At 39.0% G+C, this 10510-nt stretch overlaps 1 protein-coding gene and 1 long non-coding RNA gene across 2 annotated transcripts in view; one reads left to right on the top strand and one right to left on the bottom strand.

Annotated features, from left to right (window-relative positions):
• The window catches only part of LOC107081755, a 6270-nt gene extending 3677 nt beyond the window's left edge, over positions 1–2593 (bottom strand). Inside the window, exon 1 of the long non-coding RNA XR_001481110.1 lies at positions 2506–2593. This is a non-coding gene — a long non-coding RNA (uncharacterized LOC107081755). The remainder of the gene's footprint in view (positions 1–2505) is intronic.
• A 3685-nt stretch (positions 2594–6278) lies between these two features.
• Positions 6279–8772, top strand: LOC107081623 (hairy/enhancer-of-split related with YRPW motif protein 1-like). The gene is made up of 5 exons (XM_015369781.1): positions 6279–6410; positions 6579–6654; positions 6759–6842; positions 6977–7058; positions 7148–8772. Exons 1-5 carry the CDS (start codon positions 6325–6327, stop codon positions 7756–7758), a joined length of 939 nt encoding a protein of 312 aa, XP_015225267.1. The 5' UTR covers positions 6279–6324; the 3' UTR covers positions 7759–8772.
• The last annotated feature ends 1738 nt before the right edge of the window (positions 8773–10510 follow it).

Below are 10510 nucleotides of genomic sequence, written 5' to 3'. Positions count from 1 at the left end.
ACATTATGTAATTGCTAAGGGACATATATTTCACCTGAAAAAATAATTGCAATGAATATACAGAAGGGAACATCCAATATTATTCGATTTAAGATGAACTTTCCATTCGTCCTTAAAAAACTGAAGGAAAAAGAAAAACAACAGATCTAGAAGTGGGGCTTGCTTAGATTCTGCTTAATGTTTGTGTAACACTAAAGAGAAAGAGTAAAGGGGGCTGTGCTAACAGGGGCTTTCTGCAGATCACTGGCAGTTTGACTGCAGTGGAGAGTAATGGGGCTGGCAGGGCGGAATCAATTACTGGCCGCAACAAATTTTCCCACAGGTCAGAGCTTGGGAAAGCACTACTTTACCGCAGAGCAGACAGCTGGCAAAGAGCATCCACTGGGAAAGGAGCCGGCTCTCTTTTAAAAAGAGAAAGCCTTTTTATTGTATACATAATATTCAACTAATCACAAACTGACCCCCTTCCATGATTTTATTTTGTCCAGGTGACGGTTGCGGTGCCATTCATACAATATCCATCCAGTCTAAAAAAAACTTGAGCGATTTTTGAAAAGAGCAGTGTTTAAGCCAAGGCAAGCTTACTTTTTTTTGGTGAACTACTTTAAAATTAGCAGGCACGTGCTAAAGTACTGCACAGTAGGAATGATTAAGAAGGATAAATAAAAGCAATTAGGATCTAAATAAAATGTTAGTAATATGTTCTCTCCTTTGTGTTTCAGTTAAAAGCTGTGTTGCTGAGTTTTTGTACCAGTTGAAGGTGCGGTATGTATGCTATGACTTACTAGATTAGGAATTACTGTAATCCATTTGGTTGCAACAAAGGCATCAATTACTACTTTTAACTACTTTACTGTCTTTTGATAAGAGGCTTTTAAAATTACCCAGTTGCCTTTTGTAAAATAAGCTGGATTGTACTAGTGCACATCCATTTTAAAGCCTCTGTGTGTTTTGAAGCCAATGTTTGTCAAAATAGCCTTTCTTACTCTACCAAATATCCCACATATGAATATAAAAGGAAGACTAACTAATGGCATTAGAACTAAAAATCATCACCTTGGTCTTGAGTGTCATCCACATAAAACACATGAGTATTATTTGCTTAAAACAACAGTAATCATATGGTTTCTGAAAATAGAGCCAACAGGCAAAATAAGTGGAAAGCAGCCGAGGTGTGAGAATTAGGCCCTGCTGGACACCACACACCAATGGAGAAGGGGTTCTGCAGTCATTTGATACAGTGACAAAAAGTTATTTTAGCCAACACAATCAGAACCACTCTTGTGTCGTACCTCGGATGCTTGCACAGTGCTCTGAGTGTGAAAGCAGAATGCTATGGTCCACAGGATTGCATGGTTTCCTGAATCTGTTAGTAGGAGGTCCTTAAAAATCCTCAACAATGTAGATTCTGTGCAATGAAGATGTTTAAAGACAGACTGAAAAAGAAAAAAATCAAGCACCCAATTTTCCTCATGAAAGGCTTCAAAGTGGTTCATAGAATTTTTTTTCTCCAAAATCTTTAAGAAAGGGGGAAGCTCCACATGTGCAAAGCTGAGATGATACCATAAAACTCTGCCAGCTGTAACCACAGCTAAGTATTTCTAATGTATCCATATTTTCTTCTCTTTTAGTTACACTATATATATATATATATATATATATAGTCATACACAAAATGAAACTTGTCTCATACTGAATTGATCTGCAAACAATGTTCTTCCTGTGGCAACACAATGTGTGGCCTTATAGGTAAGCTGTCTTCAGAGAACTCCTTTTTCTGGAAGGACATTACACTCTGTCTCCTGCTGCTCTTATTTGTAATCTCCCTTCCCACTATTGTGAACTTACAAAAAGATGAATGGTAACAGGTAGCTGATAATCATGAGGTCGCTGTAATCTAACAGGGCTCAATAGAGTTTCATTCGGTTAACCTTTTTTGCTCAAAAAGGACGATTTTCTTCAAAAGTGTCGGTAAAGCTATCAAAGCCACTGAGCAGGCCTGACCTGAAATCTGTCCTTATAAAAACAACAAAACTGAATGAAAAAAAGAAACAAAACATCATGCTAAACAAAGAAACAAGGAAGTCAACATATCCTTCTTGGCTTTACCTATCCAAAAAGCACAAATAGAAAGGATGCCAACAAAGGCAGGAAAGTAAAGAATGAGCAGGCGGGTGTATTGTGGTCAAACAGTGGGAATTGATCCCAGGCCTGGTCTGTTCTTTGCCCGATATAGCGCCTGGGTGCTGACTGGAATAAGAGGGGACAAGCAGGAAGCTGTGGCCCATAGGATAACATTGTTGTACGGAGGCTGTCTTGGAGACATTTCCCTAAGTCGGACGGCTTATTTAGGTCCAACTTGGGTGGCATTTTCCCTGCCTTACATAATTTCATACCTCTTGCGTGCGGCAAAGTTCAGGCTTTTCCCCATCCCACCCCCCTCCTATTTTCAGACCCCAGCTGAATAAAACATGAAGAAGGAAATTATCTCACAAACTCAAGTACCTCCCTGATGGCCTCTCTCCCCACAGCAGCCACAAAATGCAAACTTCACTGCAGCAGTTGCTGAGTGGCAGGTATAAGATGTCGAGATGGTGTGCACACAGGATGCAGGCCCGGCTGTGAGCGTCGCTGCTGCCGACTGCCACAACGGTTGACATAGTAAATCAATCCTGATGGGAGGGCATGTAAGACTAGGGAGGTGGAAGGGGTGGGGGAGGCTGAGAAGGAGACCTCCGTCAGACACACTAAACCAGCCAGGGAGAGACTGTCGACGGGTGGGAGAACACTCGCCGGGAAGTGCTCACACGGAGATTGAGTTACCACAGAATTAGATCAGGGCTGTGGGAAACAGCACCTCATGAACACGCCCACACACTCCCGTTCACACAAACACACGTAAACACTCACAAACACACACCGGCAGACACTCGGGCCGCACTCTTGCACACAAAGAGTCACCCGGGGAAACCTAAGGGAAGATTGAGGAAGGCAGCTGGGCACACGCCAGTTTCAAACAAATGGTTGCTTATACATTTTAGCTTCCTGGCATATGGTTTGAGAGCAGTTTCTTCTTCACGCTGGTGCTAAATTACATCCAGAGGTCACTTGCCAGGCTGGCATGCTGCTAAGGCTGTGCAGCTTAAAGATAATCTAGCGAAAGGTGTCAGTCATAAACAAATGACCCGAAACAAAACTGATCCAAACAGTTATGATGATCACCTCCACATTTCTGATGTCAGTGCTAAAAGGTCAAAGGCTGTGTCTGAACGTACACCCTAACCCCTAAATCCCTCAATCACTATATAGCGCTAGGGCTTTATAATGATCATGGCGGATGTTCAGACACAACCAAGGTTTTTTGTTAAGAAATATATCATAATTAGGACACTTTAGGGGCCAAAGAAATGTCGGTTCCAAATGTAGAGGACCTTACCGGTGAGGTGATAGAGGCTTGTGTCCACATAATGGGAGCCACCTGGAAAGCAGCAAAGCTCCATTACTACAATAACAGGTCATGAAAGGTTCACTGTAGGATGACAATACAAGAGATAAGGCTTTGATTGACCGAGCTTCCAAAATTTAGTCTGTTGCAGTTTCAGTGACAGTTTTCCTTTTAGCATAAGACAGACATGTTTGTTAACCAACCATTATGCTATGTGTTACACTGTTGCCTACTGGACCTGCAAACATGTTCTACTGCTAATTCGCTCAGTATGACAGAAATGGGTTCGTTCTTAGTGCACATGTCCAGAATCTGAATGATGAAGTAGATTCTAGTTCAGGGTTAGTATGAACAGGAAAATAGAGGATAGAACAATATTCAGATTTTTAAACTGCTTTCTCCATTTTTTTCTGACAGTTCTAAGATGAATGAAGATCTTAAAAGAGATCCATCCATCCATCCATCCACTGTTGCCCACTGCATATAAAGTACTAATTACAGAGAACTATTAAAAAAAAATGTAGATCCAAAAACTGTGTGCCCAACTATAAACAATTAAAAAGAACAGTTCAGCTTTTTAAAAGCGAGATTCTGTTGAAAAGTTGGGAGTTTTTAGTATCAAATCTCTACAGTACATACATTAACTCTCTAATATCATGCAAATTGACATTTTACTTATGCCTAAAGATGAGATCATGTTCATTTCCAACACTGGACATGGTCTTCAGCAACAAATGTTGATGCAAAATCAGATGTATGGGCATTTGATTTTATGTCACCGTTGCACCAAAATGCTAAAGTCTGCAGTTTCATTCCAGTTAGGAAGAGGTAGTCTACATGCTGCACTGTTAATAACCTTCAATGTAAAACATGTTCATCAGAACAGGATCTAATAGGCTGAGGAATTTGATCAGATTAACTTTATAATGTAAAAATGAGCCATCTTAAAACTAAGAGGTATTTCTAAAAAAAAAAAAAGCTCTTTTATTGAGTTCTACACTGACTTAATGCCAAGAGTTTTTATTTTTAACATACAAGCATATACTACTTCAGCGATAGTTTCAAGGTGTTACTCTAATGTGTGTCTTGTACTGTGTCTTTTGGTTGTGCTGTTCTTTTTACATCTCGTTGCAGGTGATAAAGCAGACTGAAAATGTTTTATCATTATCTCCTTTCTATCTCCTATTACTTTCATCTTTTTTTCTTCTTTCTTTTTTTCTCTTCTTCTTTTTTTCCTCTTCTGTTCTATTTACATTGCATTGTCCATATAATCTGTAAAACTCCCTGCATAATTATAATAAAGCAATTTATATGCATGAAACAAGTGGGACAATATGGCAATAGCCAAACTGCTCCACTTGTGAAAGTAAAATCTGTTGGGCTCTTTTTGCCATCAAAACAATTATTCTTATTGCCACATTGGCAGACAGGACACTATAATAAAAAATAAAATAAAAACATACAAGCATAGGGATTCTGAACAAATCCTTAAGGTATCCAGTGTGTGCAAATGGGAATGTTTATTGTATTAAAAAGGGTTAAGAATACGACATGTTACAGAAAAACTGAGGAAAATTATTGTTATTTTCTTCTTTTTCTTTTCTTTATGTGAAAAAATTAATGTGGTTGTCTTTGTGTTTTCTTCTATCTTCATATGAGAGACTCGCTTCATGCTGTACCTGAAGTTATGGAAATATCTATGACCTGCTGGGAGCAGGGATTGTTGATCTTAACAGCAGTTGTTCACGGGAATCAAGCTCTCATCTGCACTTGTCCTGCTCCCAGTGCACGCAGTTAACTACTGACCTGATGGAGCAGAAACAGCTGTGTCTCAACAAGGTAGTGGTCTGTGAGACAGCCGGAGGGGGGGGTATTTCCTCTGATGGACTGAACAGACATGTCAGGCAGAGAGCGGGAACTCTACACTATGAACAACAGGTCTTTGATCACATATTTTCATAAACCGGACATCTTCAAAAATAGATGCATTTGTTAAATGTTCTTCTTTTTACAGTTTAATTTCATGTTGCATTGTAATTATGATCTTAATGTTGTTGGATGGTCATGCAAAATATATGCCAAAGCATTTATTTAAATTACATTGCTGCTTTTTTTTTATATTTGTTTGTTTTTCTTTTATATACTATCCCAAAAACACAACTAAAAACATTAAAATTACTCGCAATTACTAAATAACGGAAATAACACTTTACAAACTGAATAATGTTTATTTTTATAACTATGTATTTATTTATGGTGGGGGATTTTTTGAGTGCTTATTTATGACACTTAAGTCTTTTCAGGTAAAGTAATGTATTGTCATTTTAAATTTTACCAAAGAATATAGGATTAAAAGACTAAACCTGCACCATTTTAGAGATTTTTGGTTTAAGTTTTAAGAAAAAAGGTTGGATTTAACTCTCACAGCATCCACTGAAGAACAGAACAGTGCTTCTCATCTGTTGTCTAAAAACAGAACCTGAGCTAAATATTCAAACCACAATCCTGCCTCATGCAGCTGTTCATTTTTGATTTTAAATCTAATTTGTCAAAAAACAAAGTTAAAAAAAAACAGTAAATTAAGATTAAAATCTAAGAACCCCTGTGGTTTGAAAACAAAAAAAAAGTCTTCAAGTAAAAAAAGAAAGATGTATAGGGATGCATTTAAGCTTTTCCACCCAGCATATATCTTAAATTAACACGTCATTAAGGTGTTAGTAGATTGAGGTTGCTGTTTTTTTTAGCCACGCCCATCTCATTGAACAGGCCCCGCCCCCTTCAAGCAGAGCCAAAGTAATCCCAGCAGAAGCAGATCCTGCTGATCAAACTGTTGCTCAGACCCTCCGCAGCCAGAGCTCTCTGTGCGCCTGGAAATCAGAATGAAGCGAAGCCTGAACTACAGCTCATCAGACAGTGAGCTGGACGATAATGTGGAGGTGGAGAAGGACAGTGGAGATGAAAATGGGTAGGACATTTTTTTCCCAGTTACCTTATGTTATGTTTGTTTGCTTTGTTTTTGTTTTTTTTTTAAGATTAAGTAGGCATTGTGTCTGAATTACCACAATAAATGTATCATATGTAATTTCAATGCCAATCTGACATATATATTTATACATTTGTATTTATCTTTTAGTCAGGCTTACTCTCCAGGATCCATGTCACCCACCACCACCACCACTCAAGTTCAAGCCAGAAAAAGGCGCAGAGGGGTATGCAAAAGTCTAGGACAAATTGCAAACTCATTCCATTTATTAATACTTGTAATTTTTATGTTTAATATAGATATGTCTTACACTGAAATGTTTTCAAACAGATAATAGAGAAAAGGAGACGTGATCGGATCAATAATAGCCTGTCAGAGCTGAGAAGACTGGTGCCAAGTGCTTTTGAAAAGCAGGTGAATTGCCATTAATTTCTCCCAGCCTCTGAGCCTGAGCTCAGGCTGTTTTGTTGTTGTTTTTTATTTAAATATAGGTCACATCCATGTTAATCTGGAATTAAAATAACAGCATTAATCTTCCTATTTCTCAGGGATCGGCTAAATTGGAAAAAGCTGAAATTTTGCAAATGACAGTGGACCACCTGAAAATGCTTCATGCATCTGGAGGAAAAGGTAAATACTCCTGTGACATTGCGATGCAAACCTAGACTACCTGCTGTAGATTTATGCTTCATTAAAAGCTCTGTTGTCTCACTTGACAGGTTACTTTGAGGCCCATGCTCTTGCGAAGGATTACCGCAGCTTGGGCTTCAGGGAATGCATGGCAGAGACGGCCCGCTACCTGAGCTTTGTCGAGGGCCGGGATGGTACAGACTCCCTGCGGGTGCGTTTGGTGTCCCACCTCAGTAACTATGCCTCACAGAGAGAGGCGCACACTGGACTGGAACACTTGGCCTGGAGCTCAGCTTATGGGACAGCCCCTTCCCCTCTCCCCCACCACCTTCTTCTACAACACCCTCAGGGTAGGACACCTGTGCCCAGAACCAACAGCAGCCCCCCCTCTTCTTGCTCCTCCTCCTCCTCTGCTTCATCCTCCTCATCCAGCGAGGTTTCTGGAACATCCAGGCTCAGTATGCTGTCCCCGTCAGAGTCACTTAGAGTACCTCCTAATGGCTCCCTACCCCTCACTCTACCTGTGTCAGCGTCCAAGTTGTCCCCACCACTCGTCTCATCTCTCTCCTCACTTTCAAGCTTCCCCCTCTCCTTTGGGGGCTTTCCTCTCATCTCCCCAACGGCTGTCAGTACAATAAATCCCTCCTCCACCATGTCAAAGCCTTACAGGCCTTGGGGAATGGAGATTGGGGCCTTCTGACGTTGACCACTGGACTCAAGGCAACAGCTGAGCTTGCCAACAGATTGTGTCTTCAGCAGTTCCTATAGCAATACACTACAAGAAAACTTTTTATTTTATTTTTTTACTTAAAAATACATTTGAGAAGTTGCAGGTGGATGCCATGCCCTCTTAGAAATTGATTTTCTTAAAAGGTGACTTTTTTTTATACCCTTCAATAAATTTAAACTGCTATTAATGCCTCCAGGTCGAGGACTGATGTGAAGAATGAATTAAAGATCAACAGATTATCGAAGAACTTTAGAGATGCAATCCAAAAATTGTAATCTGGCTACCACCATGGCATGAGTTGGGGAATCTGGCCCCCTGGGCTAGATTAGGAAATGTTGGTGGCCACTTATGTTTCTTCTACCTATGCACATTATTTGTAACTATCACCAAAAACTTTTGTCCGAACCACTAATAAAAGAAACAATGTTTTTAATGCAGGATAATTTCATCATCCACTGATATAATTGAGCCAAAATTGTTATAACTATCAGGTCTCTGTGTGCCAATGTTACTCAGTTGCTGAAATGCACAGAAAACAAAAGAGGCCTTAAGTATGCTCCTAAAACCTGCTGCTGTTACACCTGATATGCTTGGGGTTGGCTAGATCTAAAAACAGCTATGACATCATTATGTTTAAATGACTGTTTATAGATAGTCAACATAGAAACCTGGATTTGCAAACCAGCCACTTATTTAAAAAAAAAAAAATGGTGACCAAACTCTTAGGGCACAAGACTACTGGCCTAATTATTCCTTGTTTGAGTTCAGCTCAGATGACTACAGATCTGTGTATTTTAAAGATGAAGTTGGTCAATTCATCTGTTTTTTTTTTATGTGTTTTTTTCTTGGCGATATTAAAACTATGTGCAGAAAAAGAAATGTTATGTTTAATGGCTTACACCCAGAAAGGTAAAATAAATGCCTTTAAATATCTGTCATAATTTTTGTATTTTACAAATAAAGCGGGTCCAAAACAAATTTTTAGTATTTTTCTGTTTTTCATTTGACCCTAAAAATGCAACTGGTTTAAAATGTGTATATTTACCTTTTTATGATTCAGTCTTTACACTTTCCGAACCCTTAGTCTCTCTTCATTCCATCTACTTGCACATCCACCATAAGCCTCAGAACTTTCAATCAGCAACTGAACTCTGTTTACTTAACTTTACATTTAAGTCCCTTTTTTTAAAAATCCATCTTTTCAGACAATTTTTTACCCTGCGTACCCAAATGGTTCTATTGCGTTTGCTTGTTGAGTATATCTCCATATATTTAAATTCTGTTCAATGTAAACTTGATTTACTGATTTTATTGTGGTGTGTTGTAAGATGGCTTGAGTTTCTTGAAAAGAGCCCATAAATAAAATATAATTATTATTATAATTCAAGATTCAGCGGTTGAAAGAACTTCTTCCTATTCATCCAGTTACAGGGTTCTTTCCAAATAAATGCTACAGCTGCATTATTCCTACAGTACAATAAAAGTTCATTATAAGCTAATAAAATCCTGGTCATTGACTAGCAGGTCCTCTCCATGTGCCAGGTTGGAGTAACAGAATCCAGAAGCATTGTTGCCCTTTTGAATACCCAGGAAATCATTAAGAGCTGGAGGAAATCCTTTACAATGTTGTCCTGACCTCACCAGCCTGGGTTGGTCTGAAACGGAGACAATAGTGTGAACAGGATGAGGACATTGGTGCAGAGGGAGATTATTAAGTATCACCAACACAGAAGCAGATGGTCTCATAAATTACAACTTGACTCGGGTGGGTTTTCTGGTTTTCTTGCAATCGATTCAGATTTTTACACTGTAGTGAGGCGGAACTACGGTTCTATAGACCTCCAGCTTTTTTATGTGGGGCGGATGTGAACAAATCCAAGTGAAATTGCTTTATCATATGCATTATTAAGTCACTAATGCAAGTGTGTTACTTCCAAATGTTGATCTGTCATGGAGGATGAGTCTGAGCCTTGGTCGGACACTGCCATCTGCTGGTAGAGAATTACACTCACACCAAAGGACGTTTGGGAAATTAATAAAAACAAAGTTGGTATTTTGGCCATAATCACTTTGCAGAGATTTCCCCGTCAGTCAAGCTGGGAAATGACAGAATGATTGCCGCACACCTGAAGAGATATGGTTGGATATGGCAGGCTGTATTGATATTTAGTTGAAGCGCTGTCCTCGTTGTTGTTCCAATTGTTGATCTCTAAAATAAGATTCTTCGTGGTCAAAACTACATTCCTACAAGCCAGAAATGTACATATAGATATCCTAAATTACATTTTTTTTTCCCAGCAAAAATTTAATTTCTAGATGCAAAAAATGTAGACAAAATCCTTGTTTTCTGTTCTGGTGTTTCTGATGTTCAAATGGTTCTATATCTTTAATTCCCTGCTTGCTTTTTCATCCAACTTATATACTAAATAATTAGCTTATCTCAGAAATTGACCACACACATCCTGTTTTCTTATTAAACAATAACTTAAACAGTGAATATTTTACAGTAAAACCTCGTTTTTCTTTAGCAGTAGTAAATTGTAGAGTAAGGGGTTTGTTATGTTGTTTCCCTATCCTAAAGAGGCATTAGATCCAGTGTGGTTCTAGACCAAATGTACCAGGGGGCCGGGAGGAGGCCAACTTGTTTTCATGGGGGCACAGAAAAGCCTGAAATAAAAAAACAGGGCAAGGGATTCAAATATATTAAGATAGCTGCATGAAG

This window comes from Cyprinodon variegatus, unplaced genomic scaffold, assembly GCF_000732505.1.
Source record: "Cyprinodon variegatus isolate N-32 unplaced genomic scaffold, C_variegatus-1.0 Scaffold2, whole genome shotgun sequence".
NCBI lineage: Eukaryota > Metazoa > Chordata > Actinopteri > Cyprinodontiformes > Cyprinodontidae > Cyprinodon > Cyprinodon variegatus.
This window is presented reverse-complemented; position numbering and strand designations above follow the sequence as displayed.

Bases quoted from the DNA above. Each gene is read 5' to 3' on its own strand.
- LOC107081623 (XM_015369781.1), top strand. From the start codon at position 6,325: ATGAAGCGAAGCCTGAACTACAGCTCATCAGACAGTGAGCTGGACGAT. The intron at 6,411-6,578 runs GTAGGACATTTT...TTTATCTTTTAG, and splicing joins GACAGTGGAGATGAAAATGG to TCAGGCTTACTCTCCAGGAT. The intron at 7,059-7,147 runs GTAAATACTCCT...CTCACTTGACAG, and splicing joins TCATGCATCTGGAGGAAAAG to GTTACTTTGAGGCCCATGCT.